We start from the raw sequence: 18,121 nt of genomic DNA, 5'->3' as shown, positions 1-18,121 counted from the left end.
CCTATTACATTATTCATGAGAATTATAAATTATGAATAAAATGTTGTAAATTATAATACATTATTCGAGTAATAAATTCTTTAATTATAATATGAAAATGTAAGTTAAATTTAATTTTTTTGAATACAATAGTACATATATAATAATATTTAACATATTATTATATAGCTATAAGTGAAACATGAAATAAAGTGAATAATAACATTGCTAAGTTTGTTGATTGAAGTAGTGCTTCATGCATCCTGACTAGTGACAATAGAATACAAAGGTTTATGGTATTATGTTTGATATTAATTTTTTTAAACTTAAACACGATTCATATTAGAACAGAAACATAATTTTGTATGTAGCTAAGTCATCACAAAATAGTGTAAGCATTATATTTTCTTCGCCGTATTAAGTAAATTATTTTATCAATTTTAAATAGGATATTATTGAAAACTAAAAATATGATATATATTTTCATAGAATGTATGTAAGACTATTTATACGTATTTCTTTTTTTTTATTGATTATTAATGCATTTTACCATATTATAATTTATCATATAGTGTTGTAGCTTCAATAAAATAAATGAACCCAATAAAAACCAAATAACCCTCCTCTCCCACTATTAACACACACACACCATTCATAGATCAATTTAGAACACTTGAAATTTTGACAATAGATACTAATATTATAGTATATGAATGTACGTAGGTGGTCTACAATACGATATTAATTTTTTATTAAATAAAAAATAATTTAAAAAATGCATTAATATACGTTTATGGCCAACATTATTAATGAGAACTTCACTATTTTTCTTTATAATCCTATCACTGTAATATCTCTGGCAAGAATACAAAAAATAAATCTGAACGTTATTACATAATATAATTCAATACTACGATAAGAAAACGAAAACACGAGGAAACAGGAGATGTGATTCCAGTGATTAACGGAGATTAATTAATTAATTAATGTTAATTAACCATGGTCTTAGCTATTAATACTATTATATTTAACTATTTAAGGTTCAATTAAAAAAGAGTTACAACATTAAAAAGTTATCATTGAAAAAAAAACGATTTGAACCTATAGGTACTTACATATTTATGCAGGTATACCTATAGTATATAGAGAGCCGATATCGACTGTATAGGTACGACAATCGACGAGTTTATCAATTCTTTCTAAACATTAGCGCCGAGTATAAATAATAGGGTGATGAACTATAAATCTATTAACTAAAATATTTAATTAATATACATGGTTGATGAATATAATTTTATTTCAACGTTGTAGTGATTTATTGAATTGTTGATTGTATCATTCGTATAAATTAGTGCGCTCAGATCCTAAAAAATTGTAGATATCATATATATGATGAACTTATTAATTCACTGTTAAAAATGTATATATATATTTTTTATGATGTATTATAAACTATAGCACTAGAATTATAACGTCATTTACCTATACTAATTTTAAGAATAAATTTAAGTATGAAATCAAATCATTTTAAAGCATTTTTATTATAGCCTGCAATAATCACGTATAACGTTATTATAAGTGCGTTCATATGAAACACGTCTTGTACCTACTCTATCACCTAAAGATATTAACAATAAAATCATAAAAAAAATTAATACACGTCATTAATTATATCAAAGTATCGAATTGAAATTGGGGATTCAATTTTAAAAATATAAGGTATTATATATTATAAATATGTACTATTATCGTTAAATTCTTATAATACATGTTGAATCAAAATATTTCATGAATGGTCAATACAATTTATTTTTAAGTATTTAATTATAATTTGTTTTTATTATCATAATTTAAAACAGTCTAGATATTCCATATAAATTACATTTAGTATTTTTTGTTAATGGAGAAAAGTGTTTAGTTGAAAGTTACATTTGATTGTCTATACTCTATATCAACATCTTTTAAACTGTGGTTCACGGTCATTGGAAGATCCGTGACACTCGTATCGGATGTCCATGTGGACTCTATTGGTGGTTCCTGTCTGAACTGTTTAGTAAAAAAAAAAAAGTATTCGAAAGAATATTGGTAGAGGGGAGTGATCCGTGATTTCTAAAAGTCTTTCATCAGAGATTTGTGTTCAACAAAAATTTAAGAACCACTGGTCTATATATTTATCAGCCATGTCTGGCGTAAGTCGTACTCGGTAGATTTTCAACAATTGAGTATTATATTATGTTAAAAAACGACTCATATGTTGCATAAATATTTTTTTTCGTCTACATCATTCTAAACATTTGATGTCTTAAAAAGTAACATCCACAATCGTTCTGTAAGGTTCTTTCTTACTTGAAACACAATATTTTTATTATTATTATTATTAATACAAAATCATTATTCTGGTTAGACGATGATTCAAAATCCAATTTTATATACCACTCTAGACCCATCCCTTTCATTGTCTGAAAATCTTAGGTATTAATAAAACATAATGTTTAATTATTATACTGTTATAAATATTATATTATTATATTTCGTTTTCTCACACAGTGGATAAAAAGTCCAAAATCTGGGAGCGGCGGTTGATGTCAGACTTTTACGTGGCACCAGTATTTCCAGGTGGCAGTGCTTGCAGTAGTAGCAGTAGCATTGATAATTCACTTGAACATCAATTACGACCGATCGATAGGTTCCGTAAGGCTGTCCGAATGGTGGCAGCCAACTCGGCGTCCGGCAGATGGCGGACTACCATATGTGGCGTGTATCAAAAGTAAGTATAATATTATATTATGATAAGTATTCAATGTAATGTCGCTTAATGTTCTTTTGTGGGTGATATTAATGTTTAAGTAATTCTTATTTGTAATAATTTTTTATGATCAGTGTCCGGAAGGTTAGGAACTATTGGAATTATATCATATTATATATGCACTAAAAACATAATAGAATTAACATGATCATTTATTTATTACAACAAATAGATTTCTAATTGGCATTAGATGATGTTTTTGTATGTGAACAAAATAATTTTTTGATCAGTCAATAAAAATTTAAATTGTTTAATTTTGACAAATTTTCTTAAATAATACGTAAAAAGTGAACATTAAAAAAAAAAAAATACCTTGATATAATAAAATCCATAACGTATTAAATAAAATATCATAATTAAATAATAATTAAGGCTATAGGTTTTTGTATACTAACCTAGTTATGCCTTATTACAACCAATTCAGTTATATGAAATTTCTAAAAATCCCTAACCATACATATTATGACAATAATAAAAATTGTTCGGGTAGAACAAATCACCAAGCCATATGAAAATTGAATAATATTGAACTTATAATGTAAATTTATGAGATTATTTAGCTTTTGTACATCCATTTGATATTATTAAGTTGTAGTTAATATTAAAATTAAAAATTATTGTTAAAACATATCAGTTTTGTTTTTTAATATTCATGTTTGGAAACTTAAGTAATTTTTTAAAGTTTTTTTTATTCACTTTATAAATTAACAAAAAAATGATTAGCAAATTCCAAACCATCAGGATTCTAAATTTTTCACAATTTTTACTAAGGTATATTGTATATATTTGATTATTATCTACTTTTGAAACGTTTGAGATGTTTTTACTTACAAGATTTTCTTTGTATTAATTGTAATACAATTATTTGATGCTTATGTTTTTCAGAATAACGTTGCGTAACTAGGTATATGATTTGATAATATGATTATCTAAAAAAAAATTATTATTATTATTATTATTATTCAATAATTAGTTATTACTCATTATACATTTATCTTAATTACCAATATTAAACGACGATTTTCTTGTATAAATATGATTGGCCGCAAAGTATAATTACAAATTTTAAATATGATCATTGTTTCTAAGAGATCAAAACGCGTGTTACTCATTTTAAACTCATTTATATATTATATATATAAATATATGACTATTTAAAATGAATATAACATTTTTTATTACATTTGAATAATATAATAAAAGTTAATAATGTTGAAGTTGTTTAACATAATCCATGATTTTCTAGAAACTAAAAGACGTAAAATATAACTAGCTAAAGTTGTTCAGCTGTATTTTTTATAAATACTGTGGTCGTCGCACTATTATATTCGTATAATATAGGTGAATGAATTCATCATATTAGACGTACCTATGACAATAGTGTGTGCGGTCATTGAATTTTGCAGTTCTCCGAAAACCCTAGGTAATGCCTATTTTTCGCATCGTGATAGTATCATCATAAATATACACGAGACGGTATTGTTTATTGTTCTTGAAAATATTATAAAAGTGTCTATCTCTGTGGGTGTGCTATTTTCGCTCACGTGTAAGTACGTGTACTATTATTAATATAGTACCTATGATCTATTATGTATAAGTACTGAAGTCACCCGATCTAATGTTCGTATTATTAAAACAAAACAATAATACAGTAATATAACAAGACAACTATAATTTTTAATTTTATAATACATTGAAACTTCCATATAACGAAGTCAAAAAAGCAACAAAAAAATTCGTAATATGGAGGGATTCGTTAAATAAAATTACGTATTCATTAACGATGAAGGTCATAGCTCTTAAAAATATTTCGTTAAGGCTATTATGATGAAAGCGGGTCGTTTTTTTGTCATTTTTTCATGCGTTTAGACCAATAAATGAAAGAAAAATTCACCCAGTACCAAAAATCCGATTTTAATTTTAAAAACATATTTGAATTCCTTATTCTCTTTTCTAGGTTATGTAGGAAATGGATTTTCAATTTTTTTTTTTAACACTAATGTAAGATGAATTTTGAAAAAAAAGTTATATATAATATAATTAATTTGTTACTATATAGTAATTAAACAATACAATAAATCGAAAATCAATTTTCTACATAACCTAGAAAAGAGAATAAGGAATTCAGATATGTTTTTAAATTAAAATCGGACTTTTGGTACTGGGTGAATTTTTCTTCCTCTTTTTAGGATGTTCATGTAAAAACTTTTTTTATCGCAAAATTTAGTGTAGTGTGACTGCGAGTATGTACGATACTGATTTCCAAAAATCTTAGCCATAGTTTATCTTTAATTACATCAAGCGTTCGAGGAACTCACGCACACTAATGATCAGTTACAACACACACAGTTACACATAACTCACGATGGTTCTCGAATATTGCCTAAATACAACCCCTTAAAAATGGTTCGCTTTCAACAGCCTTGAACAGAAAATTTCATAAAATGGAAGTTCGTTTTATGGAAATTTCACTGTAATACTAATAAGCAATTTAAAAAAATATAATCCATCATAGTTTTTTTCCGCCGTTTTCATAAACGATTTTTAGCAGTTATTGGGGATAAAATATTACAAAAAGTCACATATAGGTGAATTTTTGTGGGTGCAAGATGGATGATATTTTTTAGATCGTACCTATAACATATTCTTGTAACGTCGACTCAAAAGTATTTTCTATTGTGGTAAGATAATTGGGTACGTTTTACCAACATAAGCAACACGCACAGCTACTGTCTGTCAGTCAACTGATAAGTGAATGGCGTTAATGCGCCTAATTTATATTATTCATTTTAACATATAATTTTAGTATAACTATTGAAGAGCACGTTATCTTGGTAGAAAATTCAAAAGATTCTGGTGAAGTTATGCAAATAATAGTTGTAAATAATTTTGAGCGTGTAAAATTATTTTCTAGAAAAGTTTTCAGAAGACGCAATGTTTAGTTTTAATACGATTTAATGAAATTACGACTATGACAAGTCAGACAAGTACTATAATATTGTAATATATGCTAACATGTGACTAATCGTTATTAACCGTTATAATATAATATAATATTTTTCAGTTTTTAATCTCAATGCATTATATATTGACATTATATAATAATATAGACACTAAGTAAGCTCAAAACTGAGAATCTTATCCGGATTGAATAACAAAAATTCAAAAGAAATCATTATCTCCGTGGTACAATCAATGACATTCGATAAAATATACAGTTTAGTAGTAATCAAAATTGAAAAAATTGAATACTTTTATCTTTTTTCTTAAAAAATGTATAATGAGATTTGGTCAGAGTATCTATAACAATGACTTATTTGGGAGTTGGAAATTTTTTATTTTTACAAATTTATAATTGTATTAGCAAAAAAAATCAGTAATATCAATAACATTAAAAATTAATTCTAGTTTTATCGTTAAAAGTTGTCAATAAGTCGATTAAAGTAACCGTTCAAATCAAGAGTTAAGCAATTTCAATCTCTCTCTCGATTAAACTTTAGATACGCCACAGTAACTTCAGAGTTTCACCGAATCTAATCTAAACGTGGATTCGATGACAAAATATAGGATCCTATATATTATAATATATATATATATATATGTATGTATTATATTCTAATCCCGAACTCGATAACATTAATAAATATCAAATTATTACTTTTTTGAGAAACACACTAACTTGGTTATTAACTATAATCTAAATTGTATTATTCTCACTCGTACAAATTTAGTAAACTATCTTGTTATTCTTTTAGAAACTAAACTAACATTCTTTATTAATATTATTTTTATCAAAAACTAAGCATTATCTATGTTTGATCTTATTAATTGTTCCTCTTTTAGCGACACTTTCCCCTTTAAATGTATTTTCATTTCCATTGTCGGGTCTCATTTAGAATATAATACAGTTATTTGAGACTTCTGACTGAGGATATTGTGTTTTCTACAGCTCACAGATAGGCACCACAGCTGGACTTGGGTCTTTCGTCAACAAGCAGAATTTGCAGTGGGCCATGAACGAGGTGTGGGCTCTGCGTGAAAAACGGCCATCGACGATTTCCACGCCGACAACAAAAGCGCAGACAGTGATTACGTCCGCGTCGTCTACTTCGTACCCGTTCGAATTACCGGAGCGCCGGAGCACTTTACGCACGCTCATCGACGAGTTCCGCCGTGGTGAGCACCAACTCCACCGCGGGCCCGGTGAAGACGCTACATCGTGGGCGGCCCCCGTGCCGGTCCGCGGGCAACTGCTGAAAACGTCTCCGCCGTTACACCAACAACCTCAGCAATCCGCAATGAAGAAGTCCGCGTCCGTCTGGTACGCCGCACCACCCGCGCCCGACCGACCACTAGTCACCCGAATGAGCATGCCAAACCTGCAATCTGGAACTACCTTCGACCGTCGACAGCACCCGCAGCAATCCTCTGGATCCATACCCGAAGAACACTAACGTATTGTATGTATATACCACTGCACTGTTGTCGGTCCTTAGATTTTTCTAACTTTAAAGGGCTTATTACTTGACCTAAACGTTTTAAAAATACCTTTAATCCGTTAATTTGCGTTTTTAACAACGTTCGCTAGATTTCAATGATAACACTTATAAAAGGTATATAGACGAGGACACCACAATATTAGATGTACTTTTATAGTAAAGTACTAAAGAAAGCATATCATTTTATGTCACCCGAGTACCACCCTACTATATTTTTCCCAAGTCAAGTATCTACTTTATTGGGGTGACCCCACGATCTACCAAAAGTTTATATTTTACAGAAATAATAGATATTATATACATATTATATGTATTTATCTGTTATATAACTGTGTAAACGATGGACATCGCCATTTATTCGTCTGCCTTTTGTTTTTTAGTGATAAAACCTAAAAATTATCGTCGGAATATTCATGCCTACCAGTCGCAATGACTAAATTATTTATACTAATGTAATAAGGAGATAGATAATCGAAAATATTATCTTCATATAAATTTATGTATATTCTTTCTTTTCGATCAATAAAAAAAAAAAAAAAAATATCCAACCCTAAAAATATGTAGTTTTAAAAAGTAAAATATAATATTTATGTATATTTATTTATTTTAAATTTTGATAAAGTCCGTAACTCCTAATTGTAGAATTTTGTATAATTGGACAATGTGATTTAGATAGTTTATGTCAAACAACATTTTTCAATTTATTAATTTCATGTTTATGTATATTTATCTCTTAATTAAACTTGTACGTACAAGTTAAAATCGTTTTCTTCCGGTGTTATTCAAATACTTACATTATATTTGTATCCTTCAGATAGAAACTTACAGGACACATTTAACAGTAATTAGAAAGTCAGTTTTATTCAATTTGTTTTTCTGGTAAATATATCACAGTGCAGTACAGTAAATTACGTCGCGTAACGTTGTGATAAAATATATTGATTTCTATATATTTTTGTACTCTTATTATTAAGTATTAAGTCTGTAAGCTAATCCGTAGTAAACATTTTCTCCAAAATATTTTCATCTTTGTTATATCATTATTAATTTAACATATAATATTATTCTAGAGAAATATTTTATATCATAAAAATGTTATTGTCTTTTTTAAAATTAAATTAATGTTTGGGAAGACTCAGACTTTATGACTAGACTACTCGTCTCTCGGAGTAAACCTGTACGCGTGATGCTATCGGTAGTTTGAAATTGTTTGGTCTCATATTTAATATTTATAAAATGTCAAATTTACATTATTTTTTATTTTTTATTATTATTATTATTATTATGTTATCTACACATACAACTATGGTTTTTCAGCTATTATTTTACTAATAATATTATGTATTATCTATAAATTATAAATATTTATTTTTTAAGTAAGTATGATTATTTATTAACAATATTTTTTCTCAATAACATTATTATTTGTAGGTAACTATTATAATAATAATAATCAAATTTCTTGTATAATTTTTACGTTGTTACATTTTTAAAAGATATATCATTGTAATATTATAGTTATAGTAAGCTAAAAATAATTAGAATAAACATTATATCCGTTCAGTTTAAATCGCTAGAAAAAGTCAAAACTCTGCAGTAAGGAGGTGCATAATTTTTAAATCATCAAAGCTATATAATCTTAAATTATAAATCTTTTTTTTTTAAGCATATTATCAAGAAATATTATTCTTATTACATAACTACATAAGCTTCAATAATTCAGGAATTACAAAAATTTGAATTGTGGTATAAGTACATGAAAGTATAAAAAAAATCATATAGATACTTGACAACTTACAGTGATAAAGGTTTTTGCTACAGAACTTACTTTGAATTTTTAAATTATATTAAAAATTTAAGTATTTGAAAATAGGCCTTTAAGTATGCTTTGTATACACAACATGATACCGGTTCAATATGTATGGTCAGCCCCCAACACATTTTTGCTTTTAACAATGTAGTTATCCAAATTCTGAGTTTTTGATTGTTAAGTATACTTAACAACCATATTGCCTTTCAAAATATTGTTATCTCTTAATAGTCTTAATTTTATGATAGGTATATTTACTCTAAAACCAAAATTGAGCGAGTTCTACTCAGTCTTTTACGCGTTTTATCTATGTCGTACGTATGTAAGACGGAGACAACACATGCGGGTACTACGTCCTCTTAAGTATAGTTAAGTTATAATAACAAAATATAAAATCAAACGTTATAACGAAAACAACTTACTTAATTTATTTTCATGTCTCGAAATCATTATATAGGTACGTTTGCATTTTACGGCCGCAACGACGGGAACTCAAACTTCTGTGATTTACCCAAGTCTAAAGGTTTCGCTGTTATCATAATAAAAAATATATAGGTAAGTATTTATTTTAGCGGTTCCGTGTGATGAAAAACCATCGGCCGTTCCGATTATTATAATATACATATAATGTATAATGCATTAATGCGCATTGCACACATTGCAGATTTTTAGTACACCTATATATTATTATTATTATAATTATTATTTATGTGTGATACGAATTAGTGTCTTATAATTAAAGATTATTATTATTATTATTGTTATTACCTGTATGGCTGTACAGTAGTACGTATTCGTAGTGGTATTTTAATTGTATTCATATGATCATAGTCCGGGCGCGTGTTCAAAAAAACGCATACCAAATTTGTGTCTATGTGTAGTTGCTGATGTAAAATAGATATCGTGTTTTTTTTATTATTATTATTATCCAAAAATGACAAATCGCACACGCACGTGTTATACAATTCTATAATATTTATATCTTAACTTAAAATTTATAATAATATCCGTGTTATCAATCGCGAGTTATTGTTTTATGCGAAAAGATAACATTTTAGTAGTATATATAATAATACTAATAATAATTCGTGACAGATAAATTGCGACAAGGACATACATATATAAATTTCATACAACCGAATACAAAATTAGCTCAGGAGCCAGATGCTGTAAAATTAGCGACATACTCGTTATTTTTGCAACCCGATTGAGCGAATAGCGGCGTGTCAAAAAAATGCATTTTTTATAAGCTAAACTATAAAAAAAATAATAATAAACACGAGCTAGAGTAAAAAAAAATTGTCAACGTAACGTTGCCAAATCGTACGTTTTCATACTGAATTAAATTTTTTTACGCTCAGACGAATTTGTGTATTATCACTCCAAAATAGTTTTTATAGAAGCCCACCCTTTACTACCATGACCGTATTGCATACAATTTAATCAAGCTAAATAAAAATGTATCTCTAACCGAGAATTAAAATTCCAAAAATATAAAAAAAAATTTTTTAATTACCTATATTTATCATAATAGTCATCATTTCTAAACAAATAACTATATTGCTTATATTGTTATACACTCGTATTAAATCAACATTGCAACAGTATTATACCATGGTATTTGTTGATGTCTAAAAAAGCTTATAAGCCCGCTATGAGAGTAGTAGTAATTATAAATTATCGATATCTCCAAACTCGTCATGTGTACTTAAAAATAATTTGAAAAATCAAATACGTTTGATTAAAATAGTATATCTTTATAAATGTAATATTTATATATATATTGATCATCACATTTGTGTTTTGCGCTCAATAATAATTGTGAAGAAAAAAAGGCACTTACATATAATATTATGATAAAGACGTGTGTTATATGGTTATATGTAATAATTGTAATAATAATTTATCATATTATACAGGTAGATATATATGCTCGATCTGCGTTCACCCGTAAAATTCCCTTTCTTCCCTGTTCTGTTATTCTTATTCATATTGAATACGTCCAAGTCCAAATTCTAAAACAATAACGTTATAATATAGCATTGTGTGTAATAAGTAATAACACTAAGAATTGATTAATTTAGATAAATTGATATATTTAAAACCTATTAAATACTGCTATATATACAGAAAATAAAATTTGATAATTTGTTTTGTTTGAAATAAACTCGAAACACGTATTGTATTTAATATTACAAAATATAATATATACGTTTTACTATTATTATTTTATATTATTGTTGTTGTTTTTTTCGCTATACATAAATCCTTGGAACAAATCCAGCTGATGTACTCTTGGGCAAATTGTAAACGTTTGGTACAAGAACCCAGCAGAGTCATGTGTATGTGCATAATTGATTAAATTATATCGTCTTACGTCACCACGTATAACGCCTGCAATTCTATAGGCGGATCTTGTAAAACTATGCGACGAATATGGTGAGTATAATATCGCACATGGTTATCTTCAGTGTAAATGCAAGGTGAGTACATTTAGTTCCAAAATTTTTATAATTTTATGAGTAGAAAAAATTTAGCAAAAGCCAAAAGTTATAATATACATACTTATCATCAGTCATTGGTATAGTCAAAATAATTTAGTCACGTACGTATAGCGCATGCAATTATTGGAAAAAAAAATTCAACCAGAACGAAATATAGGTTATTATTATATGCATACGATGCGCCTATACAGTATACACACAATAATATAGCGTCGTAGGTCAAAATCGTCTTGATTGATTTTTCAACATTTACTTGTTACATCGTATTAGGATACGTAATATTTAAAAATAACAACATCTAAGATAACTAAACAAAATAAAATCGATGAATTAAACTATTTATTTTTTAGAAAAAGGGAAAGAACTCAAACAACGACGTAGCATCTAAATATCACTAAGCAGAATATTCGGATGTTGACTTTATAAACGAAGAAGCGACGATCGATGAATCTCCTAATACATATAAACAATAAGTAAAGCAATTAAGTATATATATATGCGCGCGTGCGCGTGTGTATATGTGTATTGATAACCACCACACTTTCATAAAGAATTCATGGTCAAATACTGTATACGCAAAATCTATAAAAAAAAAATTGAAATGTTATTACGCTAAATAACTTAAAACACGCTTTAAATGTACAATGTCTAGCCCATATAGTGAGTACTGGGTAGTTATTACGACGTATGGTATTGATATAGATATATATCCCGTTGCATACAAATGTACAATCGCATGAAGTCTATTCATTAATTATAACATAATTTACTATCAGAATTCTCTTCGCAATCAAAATATTTAATTCGCATTATAGATAATTGGTATATTATTATAATATTGTATCAAGCTCGTATACAAATCAAATCAAATAAATATATCTAACAATGCATTTTTATATCACATAATGTATGTTATAAATAAATTAGAAACAGAATTAATAAAGATTTGAAAAATCCCCTTATTGGTGTATCGAGTTGATAATTTACATTGTTTTGAACTAGAATATATAATTTTCCTTGAACAGTAAGTTATTTATCTTATTGTACAATATATATTATTAATTATATACCCAGTCGTAAACTTGAATCATATATTTTTTTTTCATACATCTGACTATCTTATCATTTTTATAAATAATAATTGTATGATTCTTTTTTTTAATCCTATAGAATCAGATGAGAGTGAAAGCTGCATCACTAAAAGGTTTTTTTTTTTTACTGGACTAAAAAAACACTACAATCAATAATTACTCGTAAAATGGCTTACATACTTAATTTCTAGTTAATCTTCTAATCTACTAATTAATTCTTGTATTCATAAAATAAATGATCCTAACTTGAATCTGTACTCGGGAGAAGAACCTTGCGATGATTGTAATTATTATAACATTATTATTACGTAAATCGTAGTCTTATACATACATATTGCATATGAAGAAATCTGAATTTTTACTAAGATTTTGATTCTTGTGAACTTTTTGGATAAACGTTTTAGTGCCGGTTTCGTTATTTTATTTTGAAATAACTCATTCTAAAACTCATTGTTTTCGTTTCAATTCTAAATCTAACTTGTGATAATAGAGCTGCAAGTACATTGCATGGGTAAATGTAATTATAGATTCATAACAATGTTTTCATCAACGTAGGTTACTTAGCGTATACGTATTTAGTGTTTAATTGTGATTAATTTTTAATTGTCACAGTAATATTTAATATTACTACCTATGCATAATTCATGGTAGTTTTTAAACATCGAATTATCATTAATTCGTATAGTATCCAATTACTTGCGGATAAGTAAATTATTTTATCGGAATAAAAGTTTAATATACTTTTTAGCAGTTAACACTCACGTAGTCACGTTAATCAAAATGCGATAAATTTAAAAATTACAAATTTATATTAATAATATTATAATACATGAATTCTTGAATAATTCTAAAGATGTGTGAATGCAATACGCGCTGATATTTCCACACGCTATATGTATTTATGGAAGTGTTGCATCGTTACATTATAGCTGCATATACATATAAATATTATAATACAACTATGACAATTCTACGTGAAATTGTTTTAATGCTATACCGTAGTCACGAGTTGCAGTCGTATATGTTACAGTATAAAATTAACGGACAACGAATGATAGATATTACTTAGATATTTATCAAACACGTCACTGATTTTGGTAGACTGAATTCCGACGATTGACCGTACAGCCACTAGGAGGTCGCCACATGTAGGCGGAGGTGGCAATCAGGATTTCTGTGCGCTAAAATTAAATTTGCGAGCAATGGACACCACTGCGACGAAAACACAAACTTTGTAGGATTGCGACAGTATGAGAAATAAATAATATAATATAAACAAAATTCAGTTCATCGTTGCATAAATATTTTCAAAGATTCGATAAATGCAGTCGGAGATACTTAGATAACTTTACTTGAATTTAGTCGCATATATTATATATTAATGACTATGAAAAATCTTAGTGATGCTATTTTATTGCTATTATTTTTATGGTGAATCCTTTATTTTTAACCTTTACAGGGTAATTTATTTTAAACTACTCTTCCTATATTTCCGTTAAAAACATAGTTATTAAAACAATTTTTTAACAATTTAATATATTTTAATGTTATTTCTACGTTAGCTTGAAATTGTGTTTACATAATATATTATGACTATTAAAATTATTTAAATTTTTTATTATAATTTTATTTTAACTTGCAGAATACAAGTAAAATGAAGTTAGTAGTAGGCAATAGCATATAGACTATATAGATCATATATTATAATATTAGATTAAAATCACATAAAATCAATATGTATTAAGAATTTGCTGATACATAATTTTATATTTCGTATTAATTATTATAATGTCAAATTCAAAGCACAGTCAACACAAGTGAACCATAGTTTGCCAAAAAAAACGTTATCAGAAATATTTTAAATGTTTTTAATTTGAGTTCAAATACAATCCAAATAATAAATTCTTATTTAATGCTATTATTTTGTTTAAACAAAATAATCTATTTGTATATTGGATATATATGTTACAGCAAACAAGATCATTATGGTATCATTATATATACTTGTTTTGGTGCTCTTGAATATGAATATAATAATTTATATATTATATATAATAGTCAAATGATTGACATGAAAAACTGAATCTGAACATTGAAAATACAATAACAAACAATTTATTGTTATTTATTTACATAATTTAATCGCCAGAAATCATAACATAGTTATAAGTTATCATAGATAAATTAAAAACTAAAGACCTACCACAACAATATTTGTGAAGTTTATCCATGATAGTAGTTACAACCACATAACTAATAAATATATTTCGTATTATTCAGTTATTGTACTTTAGCACTCGTACAGTCGTACATTAAATAGAGGTCAAATATGTTCCAGCCCTGATCCCATTGTATGTAATTATAATTACATCGTAAAACCATTCATAAATCCAACTGCAACGTTAAAATAAAACGTTATGTAAAAAAGTAATCAGTAATCAATGGTATTATGTTTAAAAGATCAAAATGTTAGGACATCCAAATTTAATAATGTTTACACTAGTCTTTTTACAATTGTTCATACATCATAATGTATACGATAGATACCATATACTTAACGGTATCTTAAAGAAAATATATTATTGAATAAACAGACTACTAAATACTAATACAGGAATATAATTGTATGTGTTTTATACATGCTATTTTCAAATAAAGTAATAATACAATACAATATAATCGAATAATTAGTTTAATGGTTATTACTGTTTACATCACGTTATAATGTAATATATTATAGTTTCACTATATATATTAATAAATGATCCAACAAACGTTGTATTGCCCATATAAATATATTTTTTTTTGCGGCAGTACTGAAATATAACAATAACCACACTAACCGAACCTTATACATGACGTGTAATATGACTTCGATAGCTTTTATGGTTTTCGAATCTACCGAATACTAATCAACGTACAATCATTTTTTAATATATATAAATAAATAGAGATAAATTTCTTTAATGTAATAGTAATAAAAAGTAGCAATACACTTTATATTAATTTTAGTATACAAATATATTTAATTTAGGCGTATAAATAGTTTTGAATCAATATTTGATCTTTATATTTTTATAGTTATATAATATTTTGTTGTTTTAGACTTTGTGTTGTTGAATAATTGTTATAAATACAGCATTCATGTAGCATTATAAGTATTCAACAATTAATTAAACTAAGTATTGGTAATCATATTATTTATATACACATCTATAAATTATTACAATGGCATTAAATTTGAATTTTGTATTAATTCTTATAATGTTTCGGAATAAGACGTTTTATTTACACCACAATTCGTTTCATCGCGCATTGGTGTATTAAGGAGCAAAAATCTAGATTCAATTTCTATAATAAATTATGTTACACGATGACCATATAATAAACCACACGGAATAATAGAATTAAACAATTTCAACTCGTAAAATAGTCAAATTTTGATAATTTTTTTTTTTTAATTGAATACAGGAAAACTTTAATCGGGTAATATTGGACTTTGAATTTTGAATTAACTTTAAATAACGTCAAAAAAATATGTATTATATATGTGATGAATATTCATAATTATATTAAAACTTCTTAAAATAGAGTTTTTAATAACATATCATAATTTATTTTTCTACATAACGTCTTCATATTTTGAATTAAAAAAAATATTGAAATCTGACACTATTCACGATACATGAGTTTTTCCTGTAAATGTTTGTGTAAAATTTATTGTAAATACGTGTCGACACCGACACCATAATTAACCGTAGTTTTTGTACATGAAAACGGCTATAGTTCTCCTTTCAGATTTCATCGGAAATTTCACTATTTCCGTAGTTTCAAAAAAAATTATGGTTCTGAGTACTCGTATATGCTGACCCTATTAAGTATATTATGTACTTATATCGCGTCAAAATATCAGTCATTTTTGTTTTTATTAATGATCATAGTATACATAACGTCTTAACACTTTGCCGTATAGACCAACAATTAAATTAAATAAACATCACTCGTCATGTAATATTTATATTGTACGTACCTACTTACATAACTAAAGAATATACTATTAACGTACATTATATGATACAAATGTAAATTAAAACGTCATACGCATCGAAATAAATAATCTATATAAATGTATATGTTACCGGCTAAGTGTTGAATACAGGCATTCTATAAATGTTGTAGGCATTCTATAGAATTCTTTAAACTATTTGGCAATGTATTAAATTTGAATGTTTTTTTATATTATGGCTAGGAAATCTATACATTTCCTAGGATTTCTATAAAACGCCAATACTATGTTAGGTAATATATTAAATCAAAATATTTTTATTATTATTTATTTTTAATTATTTATTGCAGCATATAATTGATGCATGACATTTCGAACTACATAAAATATTATTTTTTAGATTGACATTTTGTTTTGCATGTGCATTTTATAAAACCTTTTCCAGTTCCTGTAGAATGTTGAGTTGCAATTGCCAATTGTGCGTAAAGAAAATGTATTTTCTCTTAGAACTTCTTCAACCGATATTACATTTTGTGATTAATGATTTTTGATTATTTTTTTTAACTAGTATAAGAACAACTTATAAGAAACCTTTTATTAAATTTTCAAGTTTTTTAATTATTGTATTATATTTTATACTTTTCCTGTTCATATTTGGCACTCTAAAGAATACCTAGGATTTCTGTATAATACCAGATTCAACATATTGCCGATAACATATTATACACAATATTATATGTTTAAGAAGACAACGTCTGCAGTGCCTGCACAGTACCATTTCGGTGTTTACAATGTTTATATAATCATGTCTGCAGTTTAATTTCCGCACGTTTAACGTTTTAAAAACAATATCGAGAATGTATAAATTTTATTACACCACAAACGTATGGATAACTTTAATTGTGTTTTTAGAACCATAACCATTATTATCATGATATTTTGCGAAAAGTTTCGTCTATCAATAATATTATGCTTGGTAAAAAAAAAAACTGCAATCTCTAAAAATGATTTATTAATCTACTGAAATATAATATTATAGTACATACGTTAATATAATTTAACAAAAATACGACGAGAAGCTCTAAGAAAATATCGTTTTATTAACACGATGAACATAAAACTAAAAAACACTCATACGTTGGCGAAAAAAGCCGCAGTTAGTTTTCAAAACAGTATAAATCTTAGTTATTTAATGATCACAATCGTTGTTTATTATATGATTATATAATGTTTGTTATTGTATTATATATTTTTATGTTTATGACTTTTTGTGTTTTCCAAACGGATAATAATAATTATTAATATATTAAATTTAACCCGTGTAATAATGCGTATAAAACACAAAAATCCATATCTGTGTGCATTGTTTCAGTACGGTTGATGGACTTAACTCAAATAGAGATTAATACATAACACAGAAACTATT

At 26.6% G+C, this 18,121-nt stretch overlaps 1 protein-coding gene across 2 annotated transcripts in view; it reads left to right on the top strand.

The window, feature by feature from the left end:
• LOC113551432 (transient-receptor-potential-like protein) overlaps positions 1-8,596 on the top strand; it is a 39,702-nt gene extending 31,106 nt beyond the window's left edge. For both annotated transcript variants that reach the window (XM_026953675.1, XM_026953677.1), the window contains exons 13-14: positions 2,527-2,746; positions 6,735-8,596. In XM_026953675.1, the coding sequence (XP_026809476.1) occupies positions 2,527-2,746; positions 6,735-7,239 (725 nt within the window). In that variant the 3' untranslated portion in view covers positions 7,240-8,596. The remainder of the gene's footprint in view (positions 1-2,526; positions 2,747-6,734) is intronic.
• Positions 8,597-18,121: the final 9,525 nt, after the last annotated feature.

This window comes from Rhopalosiphum maidis, chromosome 2, assembly GCF_003676215.2.
Source record: "Rhopalosiphum maidis isolate BTI-1 chromosome 2, ASM367621v3, whole genome shotgun sequence".
Classification (NCBI taxonomy): domain Eukaryota; kingdom Metazoa; phylum Arthropoda; class Insecta; order Hemiptera; family Aphididae; genus Rhopalosiphum; species Rhopalosiphum maidis.
Note: the sequence above shows the minus strand (reverse complement) of the source record. Positions and strands in the feature narration are given on the sequence as shown.